The 21,976-nt window shown below is 37.0% G+C and overlaps 1 protein-coding gene across 1 annotated transcript in view; it reads right to left on the minus strand.

The window, feature by feature from the left end:
• Positions 1 to 17,829: 17,829 nt before the first annotated feature.
• LOC129941882 (uncharacterized protein K02A2.6-like) overlaps positions 17,830 to 21,976 on the minus strand; it is a 39,473-nt gene continuing 35,326 nt past the window's right edge. The window contains exons 2-3 of the mRNA XM_056050651.1: positions 18,149 to 19,174; positions 17,830 to 18,059 (exon numbers count right to left, since the gene is read on the minus strand). Of these exons, the coding sequence (XP_055906626.1) occupies positions 17,830 to 18,059; positions 18,149 to 19,174 (1,256 nt within the window). The remainder of the gene's footprint in view (positions 18,060 to 18,148; positions 19,175 to 21,976) is intronic.

The following is a 21,976-nucleotide window of genomic DNA, read 5'->3' on the forward strand; positions in this document are numbered from 1 at the left end:
CGATATCTCGTGAATAATAGAAAACATTGACTTCAAATTAGTATCATTCGAATAATTTGTATTTGTTTATATAAGAAATAAAAACTTTTAAAAAATGCTACTAAAATTACTAAAAATTAACTACCGACTAAAAATCTCGTTAACAAAAATAGATTTTGAAATCAAACTATTTCATCATATGCAAAATATGTATGGTTACTTTTAATTTTTTTGAATAATTTAACTGATAACTTTTTTAACAAAACACTTAAACCTACAAACCTTTTAAGCAACACAAATAGACAGACACAATGGGAAATTATCAGTGTGGGGCGCATCCCAACCTTTTATTATTATTTTTATATTGAAATCCCCTTGTTTGTATTTATGTTCCTATAAATATTTTCTTTACAGAAATGTTAAGGTTGTAAGACCTTTAATGCATACGAAGCTGAATTTGGCTTCTATCCCAAAAAGTTTAAATAAATTAACTTTTTAATAAACATCACAATTACGTGATGTAATACAGCTCAAATCAAATTGGAAATACTACACGAACTGATCAAAGCCATGCTAATTTAAAGTTTGGCTAAATTTTTATAAGGCCACAGGTTTGTGTGAATGAGCCAAAAATTGGCAACGAAAGTCTTTCAAACAAATAAATTAATGGAAACGTATTACTTGTAATGAAAGACCTTGTATTTCTATCGATGGTAATTATCAAATTAGGAACGTTTGCAAAATACTGCTTTTGACCTCTTTAAAAGTTTTCCCTTTCTCTGCACAAGAATAAAATAGTACTGCACTTTAATATTTAACATAAATACTTTTTTAATTATTATTTGCTCTCATAAAAAAATCATAAATTTGCTATCTTCCATAGTCAAGCTAATTCCCTTAAGTCAAAACTTTTGACTATAAGAAGAGTATAATCATTATTTCAGGATTTGAACATTAAAAATATAAAAAGAAATCAAAGTTAATCTTAGCTCTTTTGACACAAAATGACAAAAGAAGATCCTAGGACAATCATACAATCCCACCCCCACATCATTAAGATTGCATTAGACACCCTTTCCGCCCACATTGCCACCAACAAAATATAATATATAAGAAAATATTCATCCTTGTTTTTTGCTATTTTTGTTATTTGTGAATTCCAACAAATCTTTTGTAAAAACTTTATTCAAATAAAATTGTGCTCTTAAGACAACCGTCAGCAATATCTTATTTTCCAGAGGGAGATAAAAACGGTAACGGCAAGTGCCATTCGGGGACATAAACATTAAATTTTCTTTAATTTCTCCCTTCTCTCCCTCTCGCTCCCTTTCCATCACTTATCTCGCATTGTGCTCACTCTAGCTTTAGTTGTGGACTGTGGTTATGGGGGCCATGCCATTGCCATCGCTGCTTTGGCACTCTTGCCGGCCATTATTTCCGTTTTTCAGTGTCACGGAGTCCTTAGAGCACTTTTCTTGTCGATTCTCTAAACTGTGCAACCACACCACTGTTTGGTTCGGTTCTGTTCGGTTCGAACCAAAGGAATAGGACACTTTAGGAAACAAAAAATACCATTAGAGATAATTTATTTGTAATCGCAAACGTTTTACACTTGAATTTCACACAATGCACCGCACCAGGCCAGCCCTAAGGATAGGGAGGGCTTTGAAGGCTAAAAAATCGCATATTCTTCGCCCACTCCCTTCAATTCTCGTGACCTTATTGAAGCACTTTCGACGTCATCATTTCCACCCTCAGCAGTTAAGGACTTGGCTATTAAAGTGCTGTGGAAAAATCTCAGGTCTTTGCTTAGGCCCAGCTTAAGTCTTTTAAAAGGCACTTTGCAATTTCTAATTAATTGATGATTTCCAAAAGTTATAGCTTAAACTGTCACAGCCGCCATCGACATCGCGTCCTTGGTAAAACTCAGTTTCTTTTTGTTTTCGTCAGTTTTTCGGGCAAACATTGACGAATAAAAGTGCGGGAACTACGCAATTACTTTCCAATCTCTTTATCTGTGGGAGACACTCTTGTCCTTTACACCAAACAGAGAATCCTTGGACAAGCTAAGATTTCCATCATTCGTGAAAGTAATAAATTCTGTTCTTCATTTAGCTTAAATTAAATTCCCCCAAATCGTTTATCTCTTAACTTTATTATCCTTCAATTAGCATAAATTAAAATAACTATTCCGAAGAACGCTTAAATTCGTGTTTGATGTATTTCGTAGAAGGTATCTACTCGTATAAAGTTTGAATTTTGAAATCCAATTCAGATTAAATTAACATTTTCTTTTTGACTCAATGGCGATGTTAAAGGTTTCGTTATAAATTGTTAAATTATTTTATTTCACTCATCACGTTCGTTATCTGCATTCCAGTGAAGAAGTAGAGCTTAGATTATTCTTATGCAAACAACTATAAATAAACGGAATGTTTTTATTAAAAAATCTTTACTAATATTAAACATTTCTGATTAGACTCATTTTTTTTTTCGTCAGAATACTCTCAAACTAATGGTGTTTGTTTGTACCAACTATGACATCAGCCAGTAAGACTTCTACAGGCTATGGTCACAGTTGTTTCCTAAAGATTTTCCTTACAAATTTTTAATTGTTTATTTATTTCGTTGTTCATTTTTGGGAACTTAATTATTTTAAAAGAAAATAATGTTGGTCCACAGAAATTGATAAATGAACCATAATTTTTGTATTGAAATAAATAATAAAACTGAGTAAGATGAATAAGAAAATAATATATGAATTTGTCGAAACCAAGCTAAGCCAAATTTTAAAAAGATGGACGAGACCCAAACACATAAATTATCACCTTTGCTAATATGAATATCTATGAGTGGAGCTTGCATCAAGGAGACTGAAAGCCTTAAAATCGGTGTGTGTTTTTCAATTGGCGTGGGTAGATTTGGGCCCCGTGGCGGCCATTTTGTTTGGTGACATCTGTCAAACCCTATGATTATTCAGTTGTTTATGTCAAATCATCATGGCAGGTTACACAATTGTACAACACGTTTAAATGATTAAACTTTACTATAAAAATTAGTGTTCGTTAACGAAAACGTTGCGGCCATTGTATTGCGCCCATTTTACCGTAGACGTGGGAGCCTTTAACAGTCGACTCATCAACGTTTGGTTGCCAAATTTGCGACGACCGGTTCACTAAACAATCAGCCAACACCCGTACTTTCTAGGAACGCAAGATCGGCCTAACAACGCCCCGGTCAGTGAAAGTGTACAGCAGAACCTAAGACAGTCTATTCCTCGCCGTGCACAAGAGCTCGGCCTTCAACTTGGCGAATATTGCGTCTCGACATTGGGTCTACTATCGTGCAAGATCCAACCAGGAGCTCAAAGTTCATGATTATAGACAACTCCGTTTGTTCGCTGACTGGTTTCCGTACCGTTTGGAAGAGGTCCCAATATTGGCCGAACAATCATCTTTATTGACGTGGCACATTTATCGACGACACCAACCCACGCGAGGTTCACCAGGTGTTAATGCATCCTGAAAAAGTTACCGCTTGGTGCGGATTTTTTGCTGGTGGCGGGGTAATTGGTACGTACTATTTTGAAAACGACCTTAGTATGGTGTTAGAAAACGCCCTTATTGGAAAACCCTGTTCTAACACAATTGGAAAGCGTCAATTCATGAAAGGCGGTAGAATCATCTTCTTATGCAACCTGAAAACTACACCGATCTGTAATTTGGAATAAAGAGTTACAATCGTAGTTATTATAGCTGTAAACACTTTAGAAAAATTCAGCAAACGAATTATCAATCGGAGTTTACTGGAAGCATTGTCATTATAAACCATTACTAAACGAAAACCAATGGATTTTCGTTTTACATTTAGGAATTTCCAAAACTTCTATGGAATTGGCTTCAATTAAATCTCTGTGGTATGTACAGTATTGAACGCAGAACTTTCATCTTGAATACCGTCAAAAGGTCCTTGTTTCATCATAAAGTTAGTTGCATTCCTCAACTCGAACAACCTCAAAACCAATTGAGAGGTGAGGTCCAGCTTATTGCACGTTTGGGACCGGTCAATTGGTCAACTCGATCCTATGATTTAATGCCTATAGTCAATTCTTTGTAGAGATATTTTATGGAATATGTCTAAAGCGGTGCTTCGATTGACGGACTGGTTGGAAATATTGAAGAATTTATTCTTAAGATACTGTCCAAAACGTTAGAAAGAGTATGCTTGAATTGGGCCGAGCGGATATAACATTTGAGGTGGAGCCGTGGCAAACATTTGCATTAAATAATATAAAACATTAAAATTATATCGATGGCACTATGGATTCAAATAATGATTTATGCGTTTTTAACTTCCCATAGGAAGATAATGTAATTGGTCCGATTTGTCGAATTGACGTACGTCCGTACAATCGGGAAGCTTTTTTCGACGTCCATAGCTCAAGAACCAGTGGAGATATCTACCCCAAATACCATAGCAATTTAAAAAAAAAAGTGAACATTTTGGTTAACGCAAAATATCTCACGAACCAATAACGTGACAAGAATATTTTCGGAAATTAATTAAATAACTTTTTTCATGAATCAAAAACAGTGAAGGAAATATAATTTTCACCTCAAATATTTTAAGAACCAAAAATTGAGTTTATATCTAAAATAATTGTATGCAATGCACAATAACGTTTTTGACATCTAAAAATTAAAATTTTGAGAAAAATTAAATGGATATTTTTTTTATAATAATTAAAAACCTAAAAGTTGGAAAAAATTTACTTTGGATTCAAATATCTCTTCAAAGAGAAAAAATATTGGTTTTAAACTAGTTTCATCTCACAGAAAATATTGTTTTGGACATTTAGTAATTTTTATAAAAATACAAAATCCGTTTTTTCATAAAAAAAAATAAAATCCACCAAAAATTGTAGGCAAATTTGATAAACAAGAAAAGATATTGACTCCAAATCAAATTCATTCATCCAGTTTGTATTTGTTTATATATGAAAAAAAACTTTCAAGAAATGCTACTAAATAAATAAATAAATTAGGTAGCGCAACAGTCCGTTTGAGAACTTGTGTCTAGTGACTGACAACTCTCAACCATTCCTGTGTGCGAGTACTGTTGTCAGACATGGAAGGGACCTACAGTTTTGAGCTGAATCCGAACGGCAAATTTCATAAAGTACTTTTCATGACAAGAATTACTCTGGGGGATTTTGTCAATTCCTCGCAAAAGGCAAAAGTACCCGGGAAAAAACTTTAGGTGGCATAGACAGAGATCGAAACCACGACCTCTCGAATGACAGTCCAACGCACTTACCATCATGCCACGGGTACTAATGCTACTAAAATTGGTAAAAATATATTTTCGACTAAAAGTCTCGTTAAAAAAAACTACTTACTTACTTACTTACATAAGGTGGCGCTACAGTCCGGGGCGGACCTGGTCCTCAAACAACATGCGTCTACAGCCAGCTTGGTCCATAGCTAGCTCTCTCCAGTTTCGCACGCCAAGTTGGTTAAGGTCATCTCCCACCTGGGTGTGCCACCTGAATCGCGGTCTTCCTCTACTGCACCGTCTCTCAGGATTGGATTCGAATACCTTCCGGGCTGGTGCATAGATTTCCATTCGCTCTACATCTAAGTTGTTGTACTTTAATTCTGTTAACCAGTTGAAAGAGTAGTACCCGTAGCATGATGGTTAGTGCGTTGGACTGTCATGCAAGAGGTCTTGGGTTCAATCCCTGCCTGTGCAGGGTACTGCCTCTTGCGAGGAATTGACAAATCCTTCAAGAGTAATTCTTGTCATGAAAAAGTGCTTTCTCAAACTAGCCGTTCGGATTCGGCCTTAAATTGTAGGTCCCTTCCATTCCTGACAACAGTACTCGCAAACAGGAATGGTTGAGAGTTGTAAGTCACTAGGCCCTGGTTCACAACGGCCTGTTGCGCCACCCCATTTGATTTGACCCAGTTGAAAGTCACTGTCCATTCTCCACCTATACAGACGTGACCAAAAATCACCCGAAGAATTTTTCTCTCGAATTATCCTAAGACGGTCACCTTTCTTTGACAGGGTCCAGGTCTCAGCACCTTAAATGAGAAGTGGGAGGATGAATGTCCTATGGTGATGGTGATTTTAGATGCTCTAGGACTTTACTTCTCAATTGCCTTCTAATTCCAAATAAGCAGCGATTTGCAAGAGTTTTTCTTCGTTTGATTTCATCGCTCGTGTCGTTGTCTGTGTTAATAGCCGTACTTAACTATCTCAAAGTTATAGCTGTCCATGGTGACGTTTTCTTCAAAACGTCATTGTTCAGTGTCCTTTTTTGATGACAGCATATACTTGGTCTTTCCCTCATTGACCAATAAACCAATCTTCTTCGCTTCCGTCGCAATGCTCCAAAACGCTCCACTGACATCACGCTTTGATCTTCCAATTATGTCAATATCATCTGCGTATCCGAGTAATTTTATGGACCTTTGGAAGATTGTGCTTCTAGTGTTGACGGTAGAGTTTTGAACAATTTTTTCCAGAACGATGTCGAAGAAGTCGCATGACAGTGCTTCGCCTTCTCTAAAACCTTTTTTGACATCAAATGCATTAGTGAGATCTTTTCCGACCTTGATAGAGCAGCGTGAATTCTCCATCGTCATTCTGCACCAACGGATAAGTTTGACAGGGATGCCAAAACTGGACTTTGCTCGGTAGAACTCTTCCCTATAGACTGATGCCTCTGTAGTTCGCGCAGTTTAGAGGGTCTCCTTTCTTATGTGTCGGGCACACTATGTTGAGGTTCCACTCATCGGGCATGCTTTCTTCCGTCCATATTTTGCAGATGAGTTGGTGCATGCTCCGTACCAAGTCATAGCCTGCTGCTTTGAATAGTTCGGCAGCGATTCCGTCAGCTCCAGCAGCTTTGTTTGACTTAAGTTTAGATATAGCTATCTTCACTTCGTCAAGGTCGGGTAGGCGGAATTGTTGATCTGCGTCGAGAGACATGACAGTCTCTTGCGATTGTAGCCGTCTAACGTCGAATCTTCTCACTTCCTTGTTTTGGCTTGGATCGGGATATCGGTAGCCGTTTCTTGGCTACAACGAGGTAGTGGTACGAGTCAATGCTGGCCCCTCGGAATGTTCGGATATCCTGTATACTGGAGAAGTATCATGCGTCGATCGCAATGTGGTCAATCTGGTTGACGGTTGATTGATCAGGAGATTTCCATGTCCCCTTGTGGATATTGAGATGTGTGAAGTGCTACCAGAACGTCTCGCCCCGCAGCGAAATCGTTCAGCCTGAAGGAGGAGGTGTTGTGCAGGCTGTATCTCCCGATTATACCACCAAAGATGTCTTCTCTTCTTAGCTTGGCATTAAAATCTTCTAAGACAATTTTAATGTCTTAGCCAGGGCACTGCTCATATGTCTTGTCCAAGAGATCGAAGAATATGTCTTTGGTGTCTTCATCTTTCTCCTCTGTTTTGGCATGCGCGCATATTAGGCTTATTTTGGCGAATTTAGCCTTGATGAGGATTGTAGTGATGCGCTCGCTCAGACTGTTGAAACTCAAGACTTTTTGCCTGAGTCTAGTTCCAACAACAAATCCACACCCAAATAGACGCTGTCTTTGTTCTCGGTAGCAGTCGCCGTAGTAGATATCGCAGTCTTTTAGTTTGCGTTTGCCCGGTCCATCCCATCGCACTTCTTGGATGGCGGTAATATCTGCCTTGCAGCAGTTTAGAGCTTCCGCTAATTGTTCGGCTGCAAGTGGTCTATTAAGGGAACTAACATTCCACGTGCAGATCCGAAGTTCGTTGTCCTTATTTCGTTTGCGTGGGTTGTCAAGAGTGAATCTATCCGTATCCGAGGCTAGTTGGTGCTTCGCAACTAAAAGTATTTTGTACGTGGCCAGGAAGTCACCCCGACGGCACAACCCCAAACCTGGAGGGCCAGATCCTTAGTATAACTCCAAGGAAGGGGAGCCGGATAAACCGCATCTTACAGGCCTGGGCTCCGAATACGTCGAAGAAGCCCTTTAAGGTGTTCACTAAGAAGTTCAACCTTACTGGAACTGTAGACGCCACCGTTAATTACATCTCATGAATTCGTCCGCTGCCGCCTGGAAACACCTCTCCCCCCTTCTCTCGTTTGGTGCCCCAACAACTTTCCACTGGGGTTGGAACCCAATCTCCAGTTGCGGGACTAGGCACCCGATGTTCACCGTGTGGAGGTGAGAGTAGGAGTTGATAGTCAGAGGTGGGTTTTGAGACAAAACCTGTGGACGCTTCTGTCCTCTTGAATGCACATGTCTACCATTTGAACATCCTTGCTAACGTCCGTTATTTCAAATATTCAAATTTGAAAGTGAAATAAATAATATCGAGTATTTCGGATCTGCCGTGAGAGTGCGTTACACATCATCTTTCGTTGATTTGCCTTCAGGCAGTTAACATTGTTCGTGTTAGAGGTGTGTCAATCGTTCATTTTAAAAGATTCAATCGTTCATATGTCGTTCAGTTCAATGATTCGTTCTTTTCAATCGTTCACTTTTCAATCATTTAGGTTTCTGTTTCATTTTGGTTTTGAATGGAAAATAAGCGAGTGGAACCATATGGAACTTTTTGCAGTAGAGTAGGTAAGGTTACTTCATTTTCATTCAGTTTCGGTCTTTAAAACGATTAGTATTGAAATAATTGATTGATTGTTTCAAAGCTATGTTTAATTCCCATTTTATATCATTTCATTTGAATGAGAATAAGTTAGATGAACGAAACATATTTCTTTTCCTTTAAAACGAAAGACAGCATGATGAAACGATTGACATTGAGAACGATTGATTTGGTTTACTACGATTGCAATCACTCAATCTTTTTGATGAACGGGTCATAAAGACCGAATCAATCACGATTGACACAGGTCTAGTTCGTGTTACAATCAAATAACCAATTAAATCGATTACTTTATATATTTTTTCGCGTTTTTTGATTAAATTTCGATTTATGATTGTATGTGTTTTTAATTTTTGAATTTCCAGTAGATCTTGAAAAATCACTCATTAATTTTATATTTTTATTTTAATACAAATATTTAATCAAGAACTACAATGTTCATATTATAATATTGGGTTAGGGACATGTTTTTATGTTGTTAGCACATATGTTTATCTGCTTCAACTTTTTGTTGATCTGGTCTTATGGCATTTATTTTCAACTTAACACTATAGAATAGTGCAAGATAAAAAAAGGGACATATTGGCTTCTTTTTTTCTCAAGATGTTTCATTAAGAAATTATTTTTATTAGTTTTTAATGCTCATTTAGATTTTTATGAAAAAGGAACTATTATTTAAAAACAATATTTTGCATGTATGTATGCATTTTGCAACAATAATTTTCAATTTTTGTGTGTGTACACGAGATATTTTTTGCGAAAACAAATTTTTTAATAGCATTTTTTGAAAGTAAATATTACTTATTAAACAAATTACGATTGAACTTTTCTAAAAAAAATAACTATGATACAGACAACACTTTTTATAGAATTAAATAATTTCGAAGTCAATATGTTTACTTATTCTTCACATAAAATTATAAAATAAATAAGGTGATTTAACAGTCCGTTGAGAACTTTTTATTATTAAATCTACTTAACACTACTTCAAATCAGATCCTTAAAATAAAATGTATAAAACAAGTATGCAAGCCGGTCAAGGCTTTTTACCCCTTCCCGACTACCTACTATCAATTGCCGATTGAAGCCACCAACACTGGGTTTGTCCTACGTACTAACCATATGCCAAAATCAGTACTTACCAATTTTGTGTAGTTTTTTTTTTATATATTAAATTTTGTATGGAAAAAACTGTCAATTGGATTTTTCTTATGAGAACAATTGTACAAACCTAGAAATTAGATAAACAATTAATTTGAAATCTAAAACTTTTGTACACAGTACTTTATAAGTCTCCCATGCAGTCCAATTGAAAAATAACAAAAATATCGTTTTAACGATTTCATTGAACGGAAAGGAAGACAATTCCAAACCGATTCACCTCACTTCCATAAACCTTTCCACCTACAATCTCCTACACTACAGTTCGTATGTACCTAAGCTTTGGGGGCTCACCATTTCAAATTTTTATCGCGTCTTCAGGCAAAACAAAAAGAAGAATCAAACTTTAAAAAAAATCCAAGGATACCTTTTTCCTATACTTGGAAGATCTATAAAGAACACTGCCAAGTTTTCATTATTTTCCACCCGTTTTTTTTTCTGTAACATCTTCTTCGATTGTCTGCTTTTTGCTATTATAACGGTGAAGGAAGAAAAGCAGTAAACGATGGTGTTAGCCTGCACCCATATTCTGGTTTGGGTCTTTATAATATATCTGATCTTGGTCTGGTTTTTGGTGCGTCGCTCGCGTCGTCGTGTCGTCGCGTCGTTGGTCGTTCACATTTTCATCCTCGTACTTTTGAAAAACACCATCGCACCATTATGTTCTTCCACATTCTCCCTCTCCACCCCCCTCAAGGCTATTTCATGATGCTCATCTATATGCTGTGCTTCGATTTGTCTTCCATTTAAGGTCTTCGTTTTTCGTTTACTTGGTCAAAAGACTAAAAAAGACCATAGACCAAAAAATACGGAACAAGCTATCTTCTTTATGGGCACGGCACACCCCCGATCCAACTATACAAACGTTATGTATGTAGGATGAAACTTAGTTTGTTGGCATCAGAGAGTAGCAAGCACAAACCTAACAAGAATCTCATCATCAACAAAAGAAATCATCAGTTCATTAGGTTTTTGGTGAACTCTTATCGCAGCAGAAGCAGCATCAGAACCATGGCCAGAGCTAGAGCCAGAGCCCAGATTCAGTGCCAGTAGAGTGAATGTGCGCTCTGCTGTGGAATGGAATGTCTAACCCCAAATCTCCCCCACAAGGACCCTTTACAAAAAAAGAAAGAAACTGGACTTGGACAGCCATATATAGCTTGGGTTAAGCATCCCCATTGCGGTGGCCAAACACTATTCATGCGGATGAGGAATAATGTGAAGAAAAAAGAAGGAAATCGAATATGTTTGTGTTTTTTGGACGCCCTCAAATCACACACCGACGGACACACCATGATGCTGGACCAGGGACGAGACGACCACAACTGAACTGCTTCTCTGGACGAAAATTAATGGTCTGGAAGATTTAACCAGCAAACATCTTTTTTGTTTTGTCCGCTCGCCTGATTGTAGGTAAGGATTTCCTTCTGTTGATGTGAGTTAATTAATGGCTGACGATGTCCAGTTTTTGAATGTCATTGCTGGTTTTGGTGCCATGGAGATGGCACTACGCCGAGAGGTGGTGGAAGATAGTGTATACATACGTTCTTGATACCACCGAATATGGTTATAACGCAAATTATATTAAATTCATAAAAGGTTAAAAAAAGGTCTTGGCAAAATGAATGAGTGATGAAGGTGAAAGATCGGTACATTGTTGGATGATAATATCGTAACTGAAAATCTCTACTATACCTACGAGGGCTTCATCTAATTCTGCCATTTTGTGCAGAGTGAACAGAAATTTACATGATTATCCAGTTTGTGGTTTCAAAATTAAACGTTAATAAAACACGTACTAAATATTTGTTTTCATGATATTTCTTATCCATATTCCATACTTCTGTCTGTTACTCTATCACGCCTTAACTACTGAACCAATTTGCATGAAATTTGGTATGGATATATGTTGATACCCGAGAAAGGACATACATTCCCATTTGAAAATTCAGTGGGCAGATCGCTTTTACGCGTAAGCTACTGAACAGATTTAAATGAAATTTGGTAAGGAGATAGTTTGAGACTTAAGAAAGGACATGAGTTACTTTTGACCTCGGGAAAACAACGCATTCCCATGGAAAAAATTACTTTCCGGAGAATCTTTCACTCATAAATTACCAAAGATTGAAATAATATTTGAATAAAATTGGTATTACGAGAAAAAAACGCATTCCGAACCCTTATGAAATAAGTTGTGGAACATGTTAAACGCATATTAAGGCGGGCTTCGTGCGCCACGTTCCTTAAGCCTGGTGTCAAATCGGGAGATGCCTTAGGGCGAGTATACACTGTCCATGTTAGTTACATGGAATGTTACTGTTTGAAAATGCTGTTACATCATATGTGTGAGCCAACCTTTTTGATAATCTAAAAAAGCATAATGATCAAGAATTTACAACATTTCGAGAGGCCAGATGGTTATTAGAAAACGACAATGAGTGGGAACTAACTCTAGAAGAGGCCGCACAATGCAAATCTGCTCCCAAAGTACAAGAGCTTTTTGCTATATTAGTAGCAACATGTCGACTGTCAAATCCTCACCAATTATGGGATAAGTTTAAAAATGATATGGTGGATGATTTTTTACACAGAGTTCAAGAAGAAAATCAGACTGAGTTAATTTGAAATGAGGCGTCAACTTTTGTTACTATTATTGGGAAAGATTTGTCTGAATTTGGAATGACCAGAACACAGAGAATTGGGTAAGTGAGCAGTGATTTAGTTCGAGAATAAAATTATGTCGCTGTAGAGTATAGAATAACAGAGGATGTTTTACTTTTAAATTTAGAATAAAAAATAGTTTTTGACACAGTTATAAATAAAATTTCCAGCGGAAAAGGTGGTTTGCTTTTTTTAGATGCGTCAGGAGGTACAGGCAAAACTTTTCTCTTGAATCTATTGTTAGCTCAAATTCGGAAAAACAATGGAGTTGGTTTAGCAGTAGCTTCCTTAGGAATAGCAGCTTAGTGGTGAACGGACAGCTCACTCGGTTCTGAAACTGCAGTTCAACTTAGCTCATTATTAAACGCCAGTATGTATAATATCAGCAAAAGTAGTGGGCGTGAAAGAATGTTGCAGCAGTGTAAATTGTTTGTTTTGGATCGGGATGAATGTACAATGTCCCACAAAAAACCAGTTGAAGCACTAGATCCATCACTGAAAGACATCAAAAACAACCGGGCTATCATGGGAGGGATGGTAGTTCTCTTAACTAGCGACTTTAGACAACCCCTGCCGGTACTTACTAGAGGTACACCGGCAGATGGAATAAACGCATGTTCGAAAGCATATGTGTTATGGGTACATGTAAACAAGTTTTGCTGGCTACGAATATGCGAGTACAGCTACACAATGATTCTCAAGCAGGACAATATAGTATAGTTTAGTTTATTTCATCAAACAGAGTACAACTCTGATTACAGGCTACGTTAACAAGTTAATATAATAATTAATTTAAATATAAGCATATATACAAAAATAAAAATAGATACATCTTAATTACAAAACAGATTGCGATAACAAAGCAGATATAACATTTTTTTAAAAACATATCTTGAAATATCAGAAAAAATATCTATAACCTCAACAACAGAATTCGTTTCTCCTATGCAACGTGCAAACGGTTCGTTTCTGCTATAATTTCTTTTTTGAAAAGTCTCTTGCAAATGAAAATTAGAGCGGAGAGTCCTTGATGGAATGTAGAAAAGTATTCGTTCTAACAAAAAATAACATTTGATACGATTTCTTATTAAATCTTTTACAAACATTATTGAAAAATATTTTCTCCCTACTTCAAGCATTTGAATGTCAATAAGCAGGCATCTAGATGGATAAGATGGTACTTCCATTTTTCAATTTTGTTTATAGAAAGCATACCTAGTAAAACTTATTTGAATTTTTTCTATTCTAGAAGAATGAGTGATATAATAGGCACTTCAAACTATGCCGCGAAATTCAAGTACCGATCTAACAAGTGCAATATATAATGATTTGAGGGTGTAGCGGTCGAAAAAATCCCTAGAGTTTCCTCTGTCTTAATCCCAAATCCTTTTTTGCAGTAACCTTATCTAAACTCGTATTGTTGATAGTATAATCAAATATGAAAGGTGTTTTTTGTCTATGGCATGTAAGACTCTGACATTTGGCAACATTCAGAAACAACTTGTTAGATTCACACCATTTGGCCAGTTTTTGGATATCCTCTTGTAGATACAGACAGTCTGTAGAAGATTTTATGAGCCGGAAAATCTTCACATCATCGGCGGCATATATAAGATACTTCGAATATTAAAAATTTACCGGAATGTCATTTATAAAAAATATAAATAACAAAGGACCAATATGACTTCCTTGCGGAACACCTGAAGTTACATCAATCCATTTGGATTTAAACTTCCCAATTTTACAAATTGAACCCGATTTTTTAAATAGGAAGAAATCCATTTTATGAAATTAGAAATAAATGCCGCTGCTCTTGTAAAAATCGGAGAAAATTGTATGCCAACAGACTGTAATGGTTCGATTACTTGAGTCATGAATTCTGTCAAATTGTCTGTAGCGCAGATGAATTAAAAAGTAATGTCTATCCAAACTTACTTACTTAAGGTGGCGCTACAGTCCTGTGTGAACTAGGGCCTCACCCAACAAACTTCTCCATCTAGCTCGGTCCTTAGCTAGATGTCTCCACTTTCGCGCTCCCAGTTGGGTGAGGTCACCTTCCACTTGTGCGCGCCACCTAATCCGCGGTCTTCCTCTACTGCGCTGTCCTGTGGGTGTGGATTCGAAGACTTTTTGGGCCGGAGCATGCGCTCTACGTGACCCAGCCATCTTAGTCGTTGGACTTTTACCCTTCTGGCTAAGTCTACGTCGCTGTACAGCCCGTACAGCTCGTCATTCCATCTTCTCCTCCACTCCCCTTCGATGCATACGGGACCATAGATCACACAAAGAACTTTTCTCTCGAAGCGACCCAAGGTGCTTTCATCCGCTTTTGTCATAGTCCATGCTTCTGCACCGTATAGCAAGACGGGAATGATAAGGGTCTTATATAGCAACACTTTGGTCTCTCGAGAGAGGACTTTACCACTCTAAGTCCAAAGAAACAGCGGTTAGCAAGAAAAATTCTTCGTTTGATCTCATCGCTGGTGTTGTTTTCTGGGTTTACAGCGGAGCCTAGGTAGACGAAGTCCTTGACTACCCCAAAGTTACGTCTGTAGATCGTGACGTTTTGACTAAGACGTCGGTGTTGTATGTCCTTTTTGACGACAGCATGTACTTTCATCCTGGTCATCCTGTACAAACGGACGAGTTTGGGAGGGATGCCAAAACTAGACATGGCTCTATACAGCTCGTCCCTGTAGATGCTGTCATATGTAGCCTTGAAAAGATGGTGGGTGAGGGTGTCGATTTGGTGTTCTTGGTTTTTTTTTCCAGGATTTTTCGTAATTTGAATATTGGATCAACTGTGGACTTTCCTCGTCTAAAACCACACCGATAATGACCTATCAGGTTGTTGACGATGGGCTTTAGACGTTCACATATTACGGCAGAGAAGATTTTGTAAGCGATGTTAAGTAGATTAATTACTCTATACCTAGTTGGTGCAGTTGAGAGGGTCTACTTTTTTCATGATCGGGCAAACAATACTGAGGTTCCATTCATCGGGCATGCTTTCTTCCGACTATATCTTGCAGGTAAGTTAGTGCATGCTCCTAACCAACTTATCTCCCGCTACTTCAAAAAGCTATGCATTCAAGTCAACCGCTCCAGCGGCTTTATTAGACTTCAGCTTAGATATGGCAATTTTTACTTCGTCTAAGTCGGGAGGACGGGATTGTTGGCTTTCGCCGTCTATGTTGAATGGATCATCCTGCCTGACAGCGGAATTCAGTTCGTCGTCACCGTTATACAGTCTGCAGAAGGCGTCCTTCTATATCCTCAGCATTGACTGTGGTTCCACTATGATGTTTTCACGCGCGTCTTTGCAGCCTTCGGTTTTAGGTTTATGTACCAGTAAATTTTTTCACCTGTTCATAAAACTTTCGAACTTCATTCCTGCTTTTAAACTTCTCAACATCGACCGCACGCTTCTCATGCCCTCTCTTTTTTCTTCTGAAAAGTCGGCGTTATTCTCTCCTCTTCTGCTCATAGCGCTCATGAGCAATTCTCGTCCTTTTATGCAGCGCCGCTTTGCGTGCCTGTTGTTTGGCTGCATTTTCCTGCCGACATTCATCAAACCAGGGGTTCCTTGTTGGTGGCTGTTTGAAACCCAGCAAATCTTGGCAATGTTGACACTAGTTTTCGACACGTTGTGTTGGCGGCAGAGATCAATCTGGTTGACCATATTGATAGGTTGATCTGGAGAAGTCCAAGTTCCTTTGTGGATGTTGAGGTGTGTAAAACGCGTATACTGGCTACCATGACGTTTTGCCCCGCAGTAAAATCTATGAGCTTGAATCCGTTGTCGGAAGTGTTGTCGTTCAGGCTGCTTTTCCCAATTATTCCACTAAAGATGTCTCCTCTTCCTAGCTTGGCATTAAAATCGCCCAGGACTATTTTAATATCGTAGCTAGGGCACTGCTCATATGTTTCGTCAAGGAGCTCGAAGAACATATTTGGTGTTGTGGTCTTTCTCTTCTGTGGGGGCGTGCGCGCATATCAGGCTATTGTTGCCGATTTTAGCCTCGATGCGTATGGTCATGAGGCGCTCATTGATGCACCTATAGCTCAAAATTTCTTACCTAAGTGAGAGGTTTAAAATAAGCTCTGTTGGTTTTCGTGGTAGCAGTCACCTTACTAAATATCGCCCGGCACATCCCATCTTATTTCCTAGATGGCGGTGATGTCTAGGGCCTCCGCTAATGCTTCGGCTGCACGTAGTCTGTTAAGGGACCTAACATTCCACTTGTAAATCCGAAGTTCGTTGTCCGTAATTCTTTTTCGTAGGTTGTCAATAGTAAATCCATCCGTATCCGAGGCTTTTACGCGGCCAGAAGTCACCCAGACGGCACAACCCCCAACCTGGAGCGCAAGATCCTAAGTATAACTCCAAGGATGGGGAGCCGGATAAAACCGCTCCTTACGGAGCTGGGCTCCGAATAAGTCGAAGAAGCCCTATAAGGTGTTCACTAAGTAGTTTAACCTTACTTTAAATGTAGACACCACCGTTAGTTCCATCTCGAGAATTCTTGCGCTACAGTCTGGATAAGGAGAGGTGCCTTAGTGGAATAACCTCTCCCTGCTCTCTCGTTTGCTGCCCTCAAAAACTTTCCACTGGGGTTAGAACCCAATCTCTAGTTCAGGTACTTGACACCCGATGTTTGCCACGGGGAGGTGAGAGTAGGAGTTGGTAGACAGAGGTTGGTTTTGAGCAAAACTTGTTAACGCTTGTGTCCTCTTGAATGCACATGTCTACCATTTGAACATCATCTCTATCCAAAGCAGCATATAAATATGGGAAATGGGGAGTGGTTATGGGTGAGGGCACTTTTGGCTCCAACTAATGAGATAGTTCTCCAGATAAATGAACAAATTATATCGGACGCGGGGGGAGATATCGCCGAGTACCTCTCAGTAGACAACGTTATGGACACGGATCAAGTAACATTTACCCCAATTTTGTACGTTTTCGTGTTGGTTGTTGTTAGTTGAATTAATCTTAAAAAATTTAAAATTAGTGTATTTTGAAAATCTAGTTTTGTTAAATAAATTTTTAGTCGAAAAAACAGGTTCCCTATTTTAGTAGCATTTCTTAAATTTTTACAATTAAATTAAACTGTTGTGATCTCTTGTGATCACACAAATTATTCTGTTCAAAAGAGAAAATAAATTATTAAGAAATGCAATATATTTAATTCACGTGTTTTATTGAGTCAAGCTGGTATAAAGATTCAGATTAAAAAGAAAGAATAAGAAGTAAGAATGAGTGAAAAGTAATATAAATGTATAAATATCGATAATATGTAATAATTATGGCGTTGCCAACACCTTCCCTTTTGAGATAGGTATCTGCATATCATGATGATAAAATTATCCAGGCACAAATCTATTGATTGGTCGTCGTGTTCGCTGAGTTCGACGTGGCACAGCTGGTACAGCAGGTAGAATATTATTTGGTGAAGTCCTAACATTGGAAGAGTTATCACTATCTGATGGCGGAACTAGTTCACAAGGTGTTGTATCGCATTCATACACGTCCAGTGCCATGTCCCATGGTTTTTCGACTCGAGGTTTGGCAGTGATGTCTTTTTTATGCCACTCTGCATTAAAACATTATACATGACCTTACCAATACGTTTAATAATTTGTCCTGGCTGCCACTGGAAGTTGTTAATATTAGTGTGTATACTCACATAAACTAAATCTTGGCTGTTGAATGATCTCGGGTTGGTACCAAATTTTCGATTAAATTGTTTGGACATGGTTGTTTGATTTTTGTTATTTATAGTCTCATTTTGGTTTTGGTGATTTTCATTAAGATTGGGCTTAATAAGATTCAAGCTGATGCGAATATTTCTGCCAAACATGATTTCGGCTGGAGACTTTGAGTTTGGTGAGTTTCGGTTTGGTGTTGAGCGGTAAGATTGAAGAAACGTTTGAAGATTTTGAGTGATTGTTCCCTCCGTGTTTAATTTCATAAGAGAACGTTTGAAGGTGTCCACAAACCGTTCGGCTTGTCCATTAGACATCGGGTTGTACGGACTGGAGCAAAGATGTTGGATACCATTCTCTGCCATGTACTGCTGAAACTGGGTGCTCTTGAACTGCGTCCCGTTATCTGAAACGATCGTCTTCGGTAGTCCAAATCGGGAGAATATTTCGCTGAGAATCTCTAAAGTACGCTGAGTAGTGATGGATTTTGTTACAACTATTTCCGGCCATTTAGAGAGGGCGTCTACTAAAATCAGAAAATAATTTCCCTCGATTGGTCCAGCGTAGTCCAGATGGAGACGTTTCCATGGTTCTGTTGGTGTAGGCCATGGCTGAAGCAATGTTTTTGTTGGCATCTTGGCTGCTGACGCACAATTTTTACAATTTTGGATGAGTATTTTGATATCAGCATCGATGCTTGGCCAATAAACAAAACTTCTGGCTATAGATTTTGTTCTTTCGATACCTTGATGGCCACGATGAAATTGTTTGAGAACTCTTCTTCTATAAAGTTTTGGAACGACGACTCTTTGACCAAACATGATAAATCCGTCGATGATGCTGATATTTTCCCTACGTTTGAAAAATGCTTTTAACTCATCATTTTCTTTGATTTCATTCGGCCAGCCATTAGCCACAAAATGAAATATTTGACTCAGTATGATGTCCTTCGCTGATTCAAACTTAACCACTTGATGAGAAACTGGCAGATTTCCGAGATTGTCTGCAAAAATTTGTTTTACATCCTGTTCAATTTTGATTGATGCAATCACAAAATCCTCTGCTACTTGAATGTTGTTATTTGAGAGATATCAAGAACCGAACATCAATTTTTACCAAATTTGCGTAGTATTTTTTGTAGATTTTATTTTTTTTTATGAAAAAGCGGTTTATTGGATTTTTATAAAAAAATGAAATAAAAAGAGTTTGAAGACAATATATTAAATTTTTTAAAAGCTTATTTAGTAGTAAGGAAATTTTTACCAAGTTTTAGTATTGTTTTTTTGTTAGGTTTTTAATTTTTGTAAAAAAACTGCCATTTTGATTTTCCTCAACATTTTACTGAGTGTTGACACCAATATTTTTTAGAAGATAAAAGAAATTTTAAAAAAAATGTTTTTTTTTAGGTTTTTATTTTTTATAATAAAACTGTCAATTCGATTTTTCTCAAAATTTTGCCAGATGTTAATCGTTGTTATAGAGATAAAATTATTTTGTATTCGTAAAATTTTCGGGGTGACACATTTTTTTTCAGTGTTTTCAGTGTTTCCGTTATCTGGATTTTTTTTTAATATATAATATTAAATTTAAATTAAATCTCTAGCGTTTTTGCTATGGTAAAAAAACCACCCACGCAATTTTCTTGAGAGCCCTTTCTGCATCTTTTTTCATAATTATCAGTAGAACAAGGTTTATTTGAAGTCGATTTCTCTTCTAGTCCTTGAGCTATGGACAACGAAAAAAAACGTCGTAGTACGTTCACACGCACGCACAGAAATGATTGAGAGTTGTAAATCAGTAGACAATAGTTCTCAAGTTCAAATTTGAATGGCCTCTCTTCGATTACTTGAGAATTCTCAGAATCCCAAATATGACAATTTCGATCATTAACATATTCAGCGATTGAGAAATATGTTTGGTCGCTGAATAATTTTTTTTTTTTCGAAAAATCGCCATCTACCGCCTGTTGTTCAAAGACCTATTCGACGTTTCTATGACTGCTACGCTGTGAATGGTCAGTTGCCTTCAGTTGTTGTGTGAACTTGACTCCATAAAAATATGGGTGTAATTTCAAATTCAAAATATACCATAATGTGCCGTAATACAGCACTTATTCCTGAAAAGGGCGAGGAATCGACACATTCTTCCTATCCGGCAACACTTTCACGTACAGCAGCGATATTTTCAGTGTTAAGAACGAAACGATGATGCACAGGGCCTTACAATATCTGTTACTAATCCAGCCTCTTCAAATTTATTCACAACTTTGACAATTGTTTGCGTTGTTGGACGATTGTGTAAACCATAACTGAAAACCATAGCTGAACTCATTGTGCGATAGTTAAGCGATGCATTTACGTAAATTTCAGACTTTTAGCTGAAAAAAAAAATAGTTTAACAACTTAATTTGACAGATGTCGAATTCCAGCCCCATACTTTTTAAACCGCAAAATGTATAACCCGTTATTTTCAATAATGATATGGTTTTGCTCGTCAAAGTCAAAAGAAAACAACTTTAAAAGAGACAACTAACCAATTAGCGAACTTATCTATTACCATACAAAATTATCTCCTTAACGTTTAGAAGCAGAAATAATATATTAAAATTTTAAAACACTTTTACCCAAAATCTTACAAACTGCTTTCTAGACGATGTTGTTCAAGAGATAAAGCCCATCAAAAGTTATCTCACATTTAAAGGAAAAATGTGTCTATAGTGTCAGAAAAATTATATCTAACCACAATAAGGTTTTATCATCTAACCCCAACCTAAACTAATCACAGTTGAAAGTAATTTACCTAAGGTTAATTATAATTTTCCATTCAGCTACATCCAAAAAATTGATGCCATTTTAAACTCTCTGGATGAAATTAGAGATAGTTTATGGTTTAATTGAACATCAATTTATTTCAAATCGTGATTAAATGTAAAACAAAATATCCAGGACAATATAAATACTAACCTCGTTTCACGCATTTGAAAATGAATGAACAAATAAAAATACAAAAAAAAATTACCCTCATTCAACTGTATCTGGCGTAATTTAATTGTTCCAATCAAATGCGCACAGTTTGTTCGAAATTCGAATAGTTTATTGTTAAAAAACAATTCGATATCCTTTCTGATTTTGTTTTTGTATGTACGAGCATAGTTGATGCAAATAATGATTTTATTATTTCTATATAGGGAATTTGATTTTGCCAATAACAATATAATGTTGTACAAAATTAATATGTGCTACTTTGCCATATAATTTCTACATAAATGGTTCAGGAGTTTTCATAATTGTCCTCATTATTTGCATAATAATAATAATGGTGCCGAAAAGCATCAATTCAGCGACTATTTGCAGAATGTTTATATGTATGTACGTTTCTCACTTAAACGCCACTCTGAACTTTCACCCTTCCAATGGTATTATAAAATTGGGGATATATAGGAATATAATAAATAAATAATTTGGTTATCCTGTGAATGATTATTATGCTAATTTTTCATTAAACAAGGACATTGGTTAATTGCCGATAATACAATATAATTCAAAGCGTCTGCTGGAGACAAATGAACAAAATTAGGAACATATTAAATAAGGTCGGGGAAATTTTAAAGCATATTAATTATTATTTTAAATGTAAAATTTGTAAACTAATATTAATAGAGCATTTTTGCTATTAAATTTAATTCAATTCAATTCAATTCAATTCAATTCAATTCAATTCAATTCAATTTAATTCAATTCAATTCAATTCAACTCAATTCAAAGAAGCTTTTCATCGACTTTTCTGAGGTTTTTGAACTTCAAGT

Source organism: Eupeodes corollae, chromosome 1, assembly GCF_945859685.1.
Source record: "Eupeodes corollae chromosome 1, idEupCoro1.1, whole genome shotgun sequence".
NCBI lineage: Eukaryota > Metazoa > Arthropoda > Insecta > Diptera > Syrphidae > Eupeodes > Eupeodes corollae.